General features: G+C 45.9%; 1 protein-coding gene and 1 long non-coding RNA gene across 2 annotated transcripts; one reads left to right on the top strand and one right to left on the bottom strand.

Annotated features, from left to right (window-relative positions):
* Window positions 1-358: 358 nt before the first annotated feature.
* On the bottom strand, window positions 359-1,878 carry LOC125299604. The gene is made up of 3 exons (XR_007194410.1): window positions 1,772-1,878; window positions 685-846; window positions 359-414 (listed from the first exon to the last, which is right to left on the bottom strand). It is a non-coding gene; the product is annotated as an uncharacterized LOC125299604 (long non-coding RNA).
* On the top strand, window positions 1,344-15,470 carry emilin1a (elastin microfibril interfacer 1a). Its single transcript, XM_048250934.1, has 8 exons — window positions 1,344-1,902; window positions 7,303-7,422; window positions 8,887-9,086; window positions 9,324-11,423; window positions 12,264-12,389; window positions 13,017-13,034; window positions 13,145-13,279; window positions 13,579-15,470. The coding sequence occupies exons 1-8, from the start codon at window positions 1,754-1,756 to the stop codon at window positions 13,902-13,904; spliced, it is 3,174 nt and encodes a 1,057-aa protein (XP_048106891.1). The 5' UTR covers window positions 1,344-1,753; the 3' UTR covers window positions 13,905-15,470.
* The last annotated feature ends 126 nt before the right edge of the window (window positions 15,471-15,596 follow it).

The raw sequence follows: 15,596 nt of genomic DNA, 5'->3' as shown, positions 1-15,596 counted from the left end.
AAATGCAGGCTTAAAAGGCCTCAAAAGATATAAGGCTTAAAGGTAGCATACAGTTTCCACACAAAAGTATGTGTCAATGTGTCAAATCATTTTATAGTCTTAGATCAACATGCCGCTGCGAATGATTTAGGTATAACAGAGAAAAACGAAGAGGAGGGGGGGGGGGGCGGGGTTTCCTAATCTAAAACTCAAATGTGAAATGTGCCTAATAGTTGGCATTTAAGGTTTCTACGCTGATTTTCATTCAAAGGCTTTAAATCCAAGCCCTTTGGCTGAAAAAAAAAAAACAGTGAAGGAAAAAAGATTAGCAGCTGTTCTCAAGCGAAGCATTACGTGAGCGGTTTTACGCCAGGCTTACCCCAAAGTCCACAGGTTTCTGCCACTCCACTTGACTGTGTTCGGAAACCAACAAGGCTGTAACATAGTAACAGGGAACAGTCAGATGGTAAACACTGTTTGTGTGCAAGTTATCTTATCTTAACTATTTTGTGTAGTCTTTTGAGTATTGCATATACAATTGATGGACATGTTTTATGTCACATCATTGCTTTGTTTGCCTATTATAAATGAAGAGTAGACTACTACATCAGCAAAATTGTTTATAAACATGTCTGTTATCAAAATACATGGATAAACCGTTGTTGTGAATGTGGTTACTGTGAGGAAACTCCTTTGTGCTCCTACCTCCCCATACCCTTCCTTTGTTAATGGAGAGCATGTGGCATTAAAGTAGACTTTTCCATCCTTTGTTAAGGTCTTCTTAAGGGAAGGCAAAGCAATTTAATGTCCTCTGATGTTATCTTAGCTCCTTCAGATCAAACGAAGAGGATAAGGCCGCCCTTATGTCTGGTTATGGATGACAGATCAGATTAGAGGAGATTTGAGAGTTAAATGTGGGCGGTTAAGACAAACCAAACAATTACAACGAAGACAAACAATTCTTGTGTGGCTTTCTCTAGTGTATAGTTGGTGCGTTTACAGCATGCTGTAGCCTAATGAACCTTCGGTTGATGGAAAAATCAAGTGTCCTCAATCTGAAAGTTCAAAAGGTAACGTTAAAGAGCTGACCTCAGCAAAACTCTCGCTCTCCCTCCCTCCCTCCTTCCCGATAACTTGTCGAAATTACCGACATGCCCTCAGTATTTTTAGAATACATGAGGAATGTCAGAGAAAATTACTTGGCATTTTCTCGGGGTTTTTTTTATGAAACACCGACATTTCTGACGTCCGAGGGGAGATGGCACCAGACGGCGACCCAATGGCAGAGCGATGGGATTCGGAGAAAAGAAGGGAGGGGAGAGCTGAGAGAGAGAAAGAGAGAGAGAGGGAGAGCGCACGCTAATAGTGGGAGGGTATGAGGGGGCTGTCAAATGCAGCCAAGGGTGTCCTCCGTGGAGAGGTTGCCTTCGCATCATGAAACATCATTGAGGTCGCAACAAGAAATGCCTCAGTCCACATACGAAGACCACACATACGAAGTTGCCGTTAAGATGCTTCACCTGCACTTATGATGACGTCGGTCAAGGTCGTGGAAATCGCTTGCACAGATATTCTACACTGCATTAACTTCAGATATTCCGAGCTATTCTAAAATTTTACTTTATGGCGCGCCATGGATACACTTGGATAACTCTTTAAAAAAATACTTCCCAGACGTTTGGCGGCTGGTTCTTCATTTGTTAAACTGTGTTAAACGTTTTTTATCCGTGGAATATATTTTTATTGTTAAGTGTTTTTTGTAAGTGAAGTTGCGATGGCAGTTGTGGTGTACCTGCTGCTGGCTTTCGCTTTTCCTGGATGTATGTCTGCGGGTGGATACGGTCCCAGATACGGTCAGCTGGCAGACTATGGTCAGCTCAGGTCCGTGGCTCAGAATGGACTACGCGCAGCCAGCAGGCACAGGTATAATATTCTCTTCATCTAATAACTTCTAGCCACTCAAAACTGATATTGCGCAGCAGCACTGATATAAAAACAGCAGAGGTAACCCTAAAACCACTCTGCGGTTTCTCGTGGCTAATTTTCATAGTATTGAGTTTAGCCTGGTGTTCTAGTGACAGAGAGTCAAGTGTGTTGGGTAGTCATGGGTTAATGTGCACTTCAGTAGTCACCACTGGTAATCCAATGTTGTCGGCGTGCACGGAGAGCGTGTGTTTGGGGTGCAGTTGGGACAGTGACCTCGCCTTCTGCGAAGGGTATAGTCCTTAGAGTAATCCACGTGGTGCCAGCTTAACCCCCGGTTACCCTCGCTGCCCCTATGCTATGTCTTCACTAAGTTTCTGTGCAGACGGCCTGGCCTTTTTTGGGTTTATTGGGACAAGGTAGATTGACTCAGCCGGTCCTGTTGGGAATCGTGCCAGTCGTAAAGTCCTCGGCTGCACTTCTAACTGAAACCAGTGAGAGGTGAGAGGGGAAAAAGGAAAGAATGCGCTGGCCCGTGGCGCTTCACCGCGGCGCTTTGGGGAGGGTCGTTTTGAGTTGGATTTTTGTTTTAACAGATGTGTCAAATATTACGCACGTCGTAGCAGTCTTTTAATCTGTCTACTTGCAGATAGAGTTCTGGACTAAACAAAGGCATCCTTGACCTCAATTACATCAATTACAGCATTTTGAAGATGACCCGAAAAATGTCCAAACAGGTGGTGTCACTGATACTAGTGCACACATTGATCTATTTGGTCTTTTTTTCCTATTGATTTTTTTGTTTGTTTGAAATATAGACAAATAGAACAGCAACACACACTACAACACAGACACCTATACGGTGATAGGTGACTCATTAGCCTTCAAACACATACACACAGGTGTTTCAGCATCAGTTGAAAGTGGACACATCCTGCCTATGTTTATAGCCCTTATTACATTATAAACACTTTACTGCTAGGTTCGCCAAAGAACTTCCTAAATATCCTACGGACTCTGTCAACTTTGTGTGTGTATCTGTATATTCTAGGTCAGAAACATCTGGGTTGTGAGTGCTGTTTGCTGACAATACACACATATGCTGTTTGTGTCAAATTGTATATACCTGAAATAATTTATCTTAAATAGTTCTTTGGGTCATTGCTCTTCCAGATACAACATGTCCTTGTTTAAAATCGGTATGAGGTATTTGATGCATAACATCACATCATATTGTGGTGTCTGTTTATTATTGCAGTTTTATAGACCTGTGGTTCTGCTCATAGCTTGGAGCTGGAGTCTGATTGGAGTTGAGTTAGTGACAGAACTTTCATTCATCTGAATGTGCGTGAACAAGCCCAAAAGCCAAGTGGTGGTCTGCTGTCCTTAATGAAAGAGGCTGTCTGTTGTTATTAGTGGGATTGAGGGGAGCTGGACCACGATAAGAGTTAGTGAAAAGAGCCACAAAGGCTGATCTGTGAGCCTCAGGAGACCGGCTTTGACAGACCCCCCTCTTCAGCCTTTGGGTGCTGTTCAAGACCTTTCTGTGGGCCATCCAAACTCAAAACTCAAGGATGGCAAGAGAAATGTGTGTGTACGTTTGTGTGTGTGTGTGTGTGTGTGTGTGTACCTGTGCGTTCTCGCGTGATTTGTGTGTGTGTGTGTGTGTGTGTACCTGTGCGTTCTCGCGTGATTTGTGTGTGTGTGTGTGTGTGTACCTGTGCGTTCTCGCGTGATTTGTGTGTGTGTGTGTGTGTGTACCTGTGCGTTCTCGCGTGATTTGTGTGTGTGTGTGTGTGTACCTGTGCGTTCTCGCGTGATGTGTGTGTGTGTGAGCGTGAGCTCGGGCCTGTGCGTGAGCGTGAGAGGGGGAGTGAGTGTGGAACAGGGGAAAGAGGGCGAGCGTGCACACACATCCATTTGACTTTGCGGACTCCATTTCTTTGTGCGCTTGCTACAGCTTTCACTGAAGATCCTGCGAGCGATTGAGCATTCCTGACCAAATTGGGCTGCCTCTCGATTTTCACCTCGAGGAGCCTTCATGTTTGTACTGAGCTCCTAAAAACAAGATCTGTTTGCAGTCTGGGGGGTAAAGACCTCACATGGTACCTCGGCAAGGTTATGACTTTGCTTTCCTGTTTGTGTAGGTAACTGCTGTGCTTTATTAGAATGTAAAATAACGTGCTGGCAGGTGGACTCCCTTGGCCGCCTACTTTAAAGTGCCATAAAAGATAATGAGATGGAAAGGGAGGGCCAGTAGCTCCACGCCCGTCTGGCCCAAAGGCAACTAAATCAACCGCACTTGATTTGAAAGTCAACATATTGTGCATTACTGAAGTCGACTGACTGGGATGTCAGTGGTGAATTACAGTGCCGGAGGACCTGTGTGGCCTGTAGGGGGCCGGGGATTGTTTTGAGTGGAACTGGAGTGTTTGCAGAGCTATTTTGTTTAGCTGGTCGGTCTTTCACCTAAGAACTTCGTTTAAGTTGATGAAAGTGGCCCATTGAGGTTTTTGAATGTTGTTTTCGTTTGGGGGATGTGGTACTTGAACTCTGTGGAGGGAGATGATGAGTGTGCACGTGCACAAAAGAGTGCACACAGACTGCACACACACACACACACACACACACACACACACACACACACACACACACACACGCGCACACGCACACACACACATACGCACACGCACACACACGCACACACGCACACACGCACACACGCACACACGCACATACGCACACACACACACACACACACACACACACACGCGCACACACACACACACGCACACGCACACACACACACACACATGCACACGCGACACGCACACACACGCGCACGCACATACGCACACACACACACACACACACACACACACGCACACACGCACACACACACACACACACACGCACACACACACGCACATACGCACATACGCACACACACACACACACACACACACACACAGTCCTCAATCAACTCTCAAAAGGAATGCAACAATTAAAATGCATGCCCTATTCTTGCAGGTGGAGCTGGAGCCACAACTTTGTGATTACATTTCTAAATGTCAGTGTGGGTTTGGAGTTTGTTGACATTCGTAAAACATCAAAGTCAGCACTCATCTGTTTCTTCAGCCAGCGCCTTGAGTGGTTTCAGTGCTCCACAAGAGCACATATGCAGGGCCAGCGGACTTTCATCTGAGTTATATCTCCTGGGTTATGTGGATTAATGGATTATTGTTGGATTACCCAGCATTCTGAATGCAGAGTTTCATGCTGGCTGCCTGGGAATCTGGCCCAATCCTTGAATGTTTGAGTTGGTCTCATACAATAAAGCTGATGTTCCCATTTTACACTTGCAACTTACAAGCTTGCTTTATGGCCAAATAAAGGGGAATTACAGTACATGTTCATTGGGAGCCAAGTGTTTACACTGCAAATGACGTTTTAGATCGTATTGCCACCGTGCTGATGGAATGCAGAGTCTGGTGTTACAGTAATAGTGAGAGTAACTAGACCACTGAAACCAATTTTTAAACTAGTTCAGTGCTGACACCTCATGCTTACCCCTAACAACACAATAGAACATTACAGGTGGCTAACTCGATGTTTTAAATTTAAATGAGTATTTGTGTGGGAAGTTTTTTAATACTTAATGGCAGAAATTTACGAGGGTCCAATTTACAGTAATACAGTTATGTTCACATTTCACAGTACATGTTACCTTCAGACTAAATATAGATATGAATGTGCATGCAGGCACGTAGTCTCTATCTGGCGGGCAATCCCAATCCCACATAGACCAGAGTTGCACACCACTGAGTTCTGGAGAAGAGAGGAGGTAGTGTGTCTGTTCCACACAGGGAGAGAGAGAAAGCATTTAAGCCTCTGAAACGATACAGTATGGTTAACGGGTCACGGTTGTTTACTTAACATCCCACGTCTGTTCCTCATCAGATGGTGTGAGAACGTAACCCCCCCCCCCCCGCCCCCCTCTGATGCGCCATCCAGAAACATTCTTGCCCAGGACAGCTCCAGTGATAGCGAATGATTAACCTCAGGACTCATGGGATCGTGGAGACGCACCAGCGTCATGTTCACACGTCCTGGGACTCTCTCTCTCTCTCTCTCTCTGGTCAGGATCCATCTATCCTGACTCTCTCTCTCTCTCTCTCTCTGGTCAGGATCCATCCTGACTCTCTCTCTCTCTCTCTCTCTGGTCAGGATCTCTCTCTCTCTGGTCAGGATCCAGCCATCCTGAGTAGCGGCTGCAGCGGCAGCAGTAGAACATGTCAGAGTGTGTGCTGTGTGAAAGACACTGCTCGCCTACACGTTGTGTCCTTGGCCTACTGATGTTTTTCCATCAGGCGAACTTGTGGAAATTATGAGGCAAATGTCATTTGAGTGCTGTGTGAAACTCTGTGTGCCAAGCAGAGTTATTTGGGGAGGGGGGTGGATGTAAATGTCATTCTCACCACTAAATTGCATTTTGGTGGCTTAATTGCCCCAAGGGGTGAATACTGTGGCAGAAGAGGAACCATATTAAAACAAATCTGCCATTTCTTTGACATGAGTTCATTCAACAACACAAAGCACAACATTTTGTGCCCGCAAACCTCTTTTTCAAATGTATTTTTTTTCTCTAAATGTATGATGGGGCCTGACTAGGCAACTTGTCTAACTAACAGAATATTTTGTGAAACCAAATTGTAAACGCTGTCCAGGGAAGCAGCTCACAATTCTTCATCTCCAACAGAAAAATACAAAGAAAAAAAAAACCTGAAGTGGCTCCACGTCCACTCCGTGAGTGGAATGCCTTGTGAGCATTCCGAGATTCCGAGTTAGATCCTCTGTTATGAGCTCCTGTCTTGCACTGTATGCGCCACTGACAGTAATTGTGGGTAATTTGCCAGCAAGGAAGAGGGCGGAGTGGGCAGGGCAGCAGATTTATGATATGAAAACGATGATGGAACAAGAACATCTCCTGAGGGAAGCACAAAAGGGCCACTGTGGCTTTAAATCAGCTGCCCATCACTTGAGGTCAGAGGAAGGGGAATGAGAAGTGAGCTAGGATGCCTGGACTGTACTTGACCCCGCCTGTGTGTGTGAAACAGACTGTGTGTGTGTGTGTGTGTGTGTGTGTGTGTGTGTGTGTGTGTGTGTGTGTGTGTGTGTGTGTGTGTGTGTGTCAGACAGAGAGACTGAAGATACTTTGTGTGTTTTCATAATCAACCAAATTGTTATAGTCCACATGATGAACGTACCATTAAGATCTATTTTACTGCACAGTTAACCCCACACTGTACAATGACATACCATGGCATAACATACTAGCCAATAGATTCTTATGTGATGTATTGACAAACATGTCCCTCCGTGGGTGGTCTGTTTTGGCAGGAACTGGTGTGCCTACGTTGTGACGAAGACCATCAGCTGTGTGATGGAGGATGGCGTGGAGACCTACGTGAAGCCGGACTACCAGCGTTGTGCTTATGGCCAGTGCTCCCGCGTGGTGGCGTAAGTGCAGCAGAACTCACTCGCTCACTCTCACTCCCACAACTCCACAGCTCACTCTCTTTCACACAACTCCACAGGTCACTCTCTTTCACACAACTCCACAGCTCACTCTCTTTCCCACAACTCCACAGCTCACTCTCACTCCCACAACTCCACAGCTCACTCTCTTTCACACAACTCCACAGCTCACTCTCTTTCCCACAACTCCACAGCTCACTCTCTTTCACACAACTCCACAGCTCACTCTCTTTCACACAACTCCACAGCTCACTCTCTTTCCCACAACTCCACAGCTCACTCTCTTTCCCACAACTCCACAGCTCACTCTCTTTCCCACAACTCCACAGGTGTTCCTTCATGTTTGTCCCCGTAGATCACCCGCGTGGCCCCGCCAGACCACCACCACCACCATCTTTGTCTCACATTCTTCTTGTCTATTTTGAGTGGCGAGGAGTACAACTCGTTTGGGATGTTTCAGTTGTTGTTGCTCTGTCTCCTGGATGACTTGGTGTTGAATTGGATATGGACACAGCTATGCCAGGAATGGAGTGGTCGATCACCACAGGCACTTCTCCACAGGAATCGCCCCTCAAAGCCGGCCAGTAGTGGTGCTCCTGTTTCTTGTTAAGCGGGACCCATTTCCTTTTTCCCAGGGCCTACGGCTTAATGGTCTGTGAAAAACTGCTATTCTACGCAAAGCACATTTGTGTCCAACATGGCTGGCTACCTGCTTTAATCAGATAATCTGATATAGTGGAATAAGGGAACGACTGTTTCTGTAAGATTGTTGTTGGAAAAAGCTCCCCCGTAAAGCTGGTGTTTATGTTAAACCAGACACACTAAGACGCCATTATATCACCTGGCTCTTAAAGAAAGCATAGTTTGATGATGAATAAAAACCCATTGTTTTATTGCATCGTGTGTGTCAAAACCAATGGTTCAGCTGTCTGCGAGCATGGTGAACAAAGAGAACAATATTATGAGAGGCTGACAGGGTACAGAAGCTAGGCACATCAAAGTGGGATGCCCTATGAATAATGGACTAATAATAGTAACAGCTACAATTATGCTTTTGTTGGGATCTTTTCCAGAGCTAAGTAAACACTCAAGGAGACCGTACAGCAACTGTTTCATTTATTTGCAAAGAAAAGAAAGTTCTAGATTGCTGTTTAAGATAACAGAGATCGCACCAGAAATAACAGCCACAGGAATAAAAGAGAATAAAAAATATTTGTAAAGCGAGAAGCAAATGTATGAACCTTTCTTGAATTTTATTGTGGCTTTAAAAAATGTTAGGTCATGGACCAATTCAAAAAATAATCTTCTTGGTGAATTGATTCTACACTGGCCGCGACCTTGACCTATACACATCAATGTGTTTTACTCCAAGGCTGCAGTTCTGTTTCAGTTTCTAACTCCATGGCTTTCTCTTAAGAACTGTTGTGAACTTGTTGTGATCCGCAGATACCGGACGTACCGAAGGCCAAAATACAAGGTGGCCTACAGGATGGCGACAGAAATGGAATGGAAGTGTTGTCATGGATACTCTGGTGATGATTGCAGCGACGGCCCCAGTGGAGGGACGGAGGTCCAGACTGGGGGGGGGGGGACGCATCCTTCCCAGACGGGCCATGGGACAGAAGGTGGACAGCAAGGGGGAGAAGGTACAGTCCTGCGGTTCACTGCTGACACAGCTCAAATGTTTACAGTTCACGTTTCAGTAAAAGCATGAGCAATTAATAGGGCTCACGCCTGTCGAATTTAGGACTTTAACAGAAAGCAAATAAAACGAAAAAGGAGAAAAAAACAACAACTAGTACGATAGCACTGAGGAAGTAAATCTCAGCAGACAATGTATACGTAGAATTTAGGCCTAACGTCAATATTTTCCGTCTGTCCAGGGAGAGGAGACAGTGACAAAATGAGACAGCTCGAGGAGAAGATTGAGAGTTTGACCAAGGACCTCTACAACCTGCAGTCCACTATGCACGGCATGAGCGAGCGACTGCACGAGGAGTCCCGTCGTGGAGGGCAGAGCGGTGGCAGGAACCCCGCCGACGCAGCCCAGCCTCTCATCAAGGAGACCATCCACAGCATCCAGGCCAAGCTGGACCATCTGGACAACATGACCCGCGTCCACGACCGCACCCTCACAGACATCAACAACCACCTGGTCAACGGCAACGGGGGCGGCAACGAGCTGGACAGCGGCAGCGATCGCTACAGCACGCTGAAGGAGGAGATCCTGCGGGAGCTGGAGGAGCGGGTGGCCCTGTCGTGCTCGGCGTGCCACGCCGGCGTGGACGAGCTCAGGCGGCAGCAGCAGGAAGACCGCGAGCGGATCCGGGCGCTGGAGAAGCTCGTGAGCTCCATGGACCAGCACCACCGCCAGTCGCTGGACATCATCCGGCAGCAGGTGATGCGCTCCCAGGGCTGCTGCGACTCTCTGGACGATCTGGAGCGCCGGCTGGACGGCGTGGAGCGGAAGGTGAGCTCGACGTCGGAGTCGTACGACATTCTCCGCACCCGGTTCGACAAAGAGCTGAACAGGACGAATGGAAATGGTGGGAGAGGTTCAAAGGTCACGGAGGACAAGCTGAACACTCGGCTGAGGGACCTGGAGCGGCGGATTAACGGAACAGTGAAAAAGGCCGAGCAGAAGTGCTCCCAGACGGAGAACAATCTGAGGAACTCTCTTCAGAAAGAACTCGGGAACACCAGGAACATTTACAACAGCCGTCTGGATGAGCACCATTCCAGAATAGGTAGGGTGGAGGCAGACGTGCGGTATTTGCAGGACACCGTTTATGACCACAGTGGACGCTTGAACCACCTGGATAACATAACATCCATAATGACCAGCAAACTAACGTCAGCGGTCAGCTTGTGCACGGAATCCTGTGGTCCACAGGGCAGAGGCCGCCAGACGGAAGATAGCGTAAAGACCCTGCAGTGGAGGGTCATTGCCAACGAGAAGGACATCAAGACGTTCGACACTCGACTTAAGGATCTCTCCATGTCCGGGGATTCGCTCATGGACCGCGTCAAGGACCTCAGCCGTGATGTGAATCGCATCAAAACCCTGACCGGGGACAACGGCGAACACTTCAACAGGATTGTGAACGAGGTGGAGGACCTGGCGCGCAGCATGGAGGACTGCAGTGTCTGCAGCTCGGTGCAGAGGGACCTGCAAGCCTTCAAGAACGCCACCAATGACGCCCTGGTGAGGTGGCAGGGTGAGGTCACCAGTCTGAGGAATAGAGTGGACAATGATGAGAGCACCTGCTCTCAGGTGTGCTCCAACCTGCAGGAGGAAGTGGGGAAGCTGAAAGAGGACGTGGAGAAGTGTCGCGGACAGTGCCGTACGGCCATCACTGACCTCAACGCCCGTAAAACGGACATGGACGGACATCACGTCGTCACTGGAAATCTAGGCAAGGACCTCAGGTCCATTCAAGGAGAAATTTCTGGATTCATCCAGACTTTTAGCTCCATCAATGACACACTGAAAGGGCTCGGCCGCACTGTCCACAAGCATGATGGTACCATCACTGACCTGGGCAACACCAAGAACCAGATCGTCACAGAGATTAACAGGTTGCAGGAGGACCTGGACGATCACATTGAGGACAGCAAGGTGCGTTTCGACAATTTGGGCGATGATATTAAGCGCTTTGGCAGCAACCTGGTCGTGGAAATGGAGGACTGTCGACGCTCCAAGGAAGGACTGGACAAGAGGATCACCAAAATGGAGGACATGTGCGGCCGCCTGGACATGGTCTCGGACAGCATACAGAAGATCAAGGACGGGCTGAACAAACATGTCTCGGGGTTGTGGGAGTGTGTCAATGGGCTCAACGCCACTGTGATCTCCCATGGCGAGACCATCGACATTCACAGCGTAGACCTGGAGAACATCCATGACCAGATCCATGGCCTCAACTCCTCCATACTCCGTATCCTTGACGACGTCCAGGACTTCACCCATCAGGACTTTGTTGGTGAGTGATCTGTGCTGTTAGCACAGAAATGTGCGTGTGTCAGAGAGAGCCAGAGAGGGAGGGTGTGTGTTTTAATAAATGTCTTTGTCCCTGCGTGTGTGGAGGGTGAACGGCTGTTGTGTGTGTGCGTGCATGTTTGCATCCTCAGGATTTCCTTTTAGCTGTTGGCTCAGAGAAATGATGTTAGTAACATTGTAACAAGTTAATAATAATGCTGACATGCCTCAGCATTGCTTAGGTCAATTTGGAGTCAAAAGTTTATTTAGCATTTGGAGATTTAATACTGGGATTAGGGAGTCTTAGAAAAAGAAACATTTTAACCCACAAACATAAACAGATTTCCACAAGGTTATTCTCATTACAGACATAGGACATTGCGTAATCATTTGAATGCTTTCACTTTACATGTTCTACCCAATCTAAGACATTGCATTCATTGTGGTTTAGAACTGCTCTGTCACTCAAATGAGCCAAGCTGTGCACCTAATAAGCATCAGTCTGAAATATTGACTGGATCACAGCAATTCAAAGCTAGCTACAGAGTATAGAGAGGGAGTTACAAAATCTCCAGCAATTAGATGAGCCATACAGTGTGATGTTCTTTACCTCAGCAAAGACCTATAATCTTTGTCGGTTCTTCCTTTCCAAGTAACTGTATACACTGACTCTGAAGAGAATCTAAACACATGCGCTGTAAAGGATAGTATAGTACAAAACCCAAACACTTGGTGATAATGTGTTTCTATAAAACATTCTGGATTATGGTCACTTAGTCTTGTTGGTTATTGTATATTCGTAACTGTGTGTGTGTGTGTGTGTGTGTGTGTGTGTTCATTTCAGGACCCCCTGGACCTCCAGGCCCACAGGGGGAGAGAGGGTACCAGGGGCTCCCTGGGCAGAGAGGTCTTCCGGGACGTGAGGGACCTCAGGGCAAACAAGGCCTAAAAGGGCCGATGGGACCACCAGGTGAAAACTAGCTTTTCTTATGTATTTACAAAGATTTTAATATGTAAAATAAACAGCACATTAATGAAAGTAATTAAGAAGAAAGTTAGCTTAATGAAAGTAATTAAGCTAATATAGTCTGTGTTGTAGAGGTAATGCTGGAATTGGTCTTTACTGTTCTCCTAATGGCTTGAGCGTGGGATTTCTGACTTAAAGCATATCATACTAGATTAGGAAGAAGCAGTGCTTGCATAAAAACGCTCTTTAATTTTGCATTTCTAATTCAGATGAAACAAACAAATGTGTGTGGAAAGTGACGGATATCCAGGAACCCTCTGCACTTCCTGTATCAGCCTCCCATACATTATTTAGGCCTAGCTCTCCTCTCCTCTTCTGTCTTGGCATTCAGCTGTGGAACACACTCTCATCTCACCTCCTCCCAGTTCGCCTCCTACTTTTCCTTCTCAGTAGCGAGTGTATTGGGTGTTAGCATACAGCAGAATCATCGCCCAATTCCAGAATTCACAGTGAATTCCAGCCTGATCCTCTTTAGCCATTTAAGGACTTTCAGCCCGAGACCTTGACAAACATGATTTGGAACACAAACATAAAGTACAATGTATAACTTCATATTATTGTCTTTTTCAGGCCTGAGGGGAGAGGAAGGTATGTTCAAGTTGTTATTTTCATTTCAGCAGATCTGTTCATTTTCACAATAAGTTCTTAGTTCAGGTCTTTTAGCTTTATAAGGGAGTTAATGTTGTTTTATTCACCAGGTCCACCTGGACAGGATGCACATGTGCCCAGGCTGTCGTTCTCTGCTGCCCTCACGCGACCTCAGACTACTTCTGGCACCATCATTTTCGATAAGACTCTGGTCAATGAGAGACGAGCATATAACCCAAGAAGTGGTATGTCTTTCCTGCCTGATCTAAATTCATGGGACAATTATTTCACAAATAATGAAAGGAATTATGTTCAAAATATTTTGAATTTAACATATGTTTCAAAATACAGTACTTTGAGTGTAATTATCAATTCCGGTAATACTTTATTCTAGGGAACACACATAATACCTATAATATGTGAAACCCAAATTCAGTGCATCTGTTTTCCCATTGTTCCTACATACTGTACCATGCACAGTTTTCGCCAGTACTTTTACCTGTCATTAGTGATCATATTTTCTCACCTTTCCTTTCTGTCTCAGGTATGTTCACAGCACCTGTGAAGGGCAGGTACTTCTTCAGCGCCATCCTGACGGGTCACAAGAATGTGAAGATCGAGGCTGTGCTCTCCAAGTCCAACTTTGGCATCGCCCGTGGCGACTCGGCGGGCTACCAGCCCGAGGGCCTGGAGAAGCCAATGGCCGAGACGCGCCTCATTCCCGGGTCGTTGGTGGTCTTCAACATCATCCTGCCCCTGGAGGCCGGTGACACCGTCTGCATTGACCTGGTCACCGGCAAACTGGCCCACTCTGTGGAGCCTCTCACTATCTTCAGTGGAGTTCTGCTGTACGAGGAGAAAGACATCTGATGACAGGACGTCATGAGGGGGAAAAAAACAACAATCCCTAGACAGAAATATATATTAAACTTCAGAGGTGATGTTGAATATGGGAGCACTATCTTGGTTGTCATGGATACCCAGAGTTGACTGTAAATGAATTTCAGAATGGTGTGATGGGAGGAGGGAAGACATTTTTTGACTGCTAGGACCCCCTAATAGAAGACAGGTTCAGACCTTTTTTGGAAAAAAGAAAAAAACAGGAATGAAAAAAGTATCTTTTCTGAAGTCCGTGTGATGATTAAGACACATTTCAAAGAATGTATGTACTGTAATCATGTGTGGTTTATGGAAGAATTGATGGTTTACATTAGTTTTTTTCCCCCAAGCAATACTGCCCTCCTTTGGAGACTTGCTGTGCAGCAAAAAAAAAAATACCACTTGCGATTTGTCCTCCTGACTGACTGATTCATCAGACACTGTCGACCGTTGGGCTGGGCGTCGCAATCTGGCCTTGAGGTCCCTCCAACACACGCCTCCCCAGCGGGCCTTGCTGCAGAACGTGTTGCCTTTGAAGCTGGTACATGTCAAGGTTCAAAGCCAATCTGGGGGAAGAGCCTTCTATTTTTTTGTTTTGTTTAACAAGGATGGAACACAAGATTTGTACAAGGAACACTGCTTACTGGCCTACAATTGAAACAAAGGACAAAAGAAACTGCAGTACCTATCTTGGTCTGCTTTTGTTATCATTGCACCTTTTCTATTTTCTTTTTCCTTTTCCATGTTAGCCTTGTTTACTTCCCTTCCCCCCATCCATATTTGGCCAAGGCTAGACTGTAGAGGTGACATCTGTTGAGTAAAAATGACAACCAGGAACAAAATAATAGATGCTCTGAGGTTTTTTGTGCCTTAAAAGACAAAACTGAGAACACTGAGAACTGAGACCCAGACGGCTTTTTAAGCATTCCACCGTCGACCAAACTGCCAAAGGCTACAAGGAAGGATCTTGTTCTGAAGCCAGCTGAGAGAGTCCTTTTAAGGATCAACTGTAAAAGTGTTGTTATGTAACTGTTACCAAGTTCTCCACTGACAATTATATTTCATATGCCCCCCATCAAATAAGTCTCAGATTTAGCTAAATATAAGGGCTTCTGCCTTGTTGTTTGCAAAACCCTACCTCTGAGAATGAAAATGCCTAGTGCTCTCTCTCTCTGCCTGGCATTTGCTTTCATGGAGAAGAGAGCTAATAGCTGTGTTGAAAGGATACTTTTGTTAGAGGGAAGTCAATTAACTACATTACTCTGTGTAACATACATATGTTTGAAGTGGTCTTATGAGAAACTTTTAAAGCCATTTTTTTTTCAGCTTTTAAAATTGCCTTAATGTAATATTTCCATTTTTTGTGGACGTTTAAACCTCAACACTTCACACAATGCAATCTTTTTTATGAGACGCGCAATCCAAATAGTCTGTAAATGTTTTGTATATTTTTTGCAGCATTTTCTATGACACACCAACACCAAGAGTATCATGCTACAAAGAATGTGTATGTTTGCTATGAGAGTGGTTCCAATAAATATATTTAATTTTACACAACTCCAGTTTCCCTTTGTGTTCTCTGTTTTATTTTTATCCCCTTTCATCCACTCTCAAACTCTTCTCTTTGTAGCTTAAATTGAGTGTGTGCCTTTGGCCTAGTTCTGCGCCAAGAATGTGAAGATT

The sequence above is a fragment of the Alosa alosa genome, chromosome 8 (genome assembly GCF_017589495.1).
Source record: "Alosa alosa isolate M-15738 ecotype Scorff River chromosome 8, AALO_Geno_1.1, whole genome shotgun sequence".
NCBI lineage: Eukaryota > Metazoa > Chordata > Actinopteri > Clupeiformes > Clupeidae > Alosa > Alosa alosa.
The sequence above is the reverse complement of the archived record's forward strand: the minus strand, read 5'-3'. Positions and strand labels throughout refer to the sequence as shown.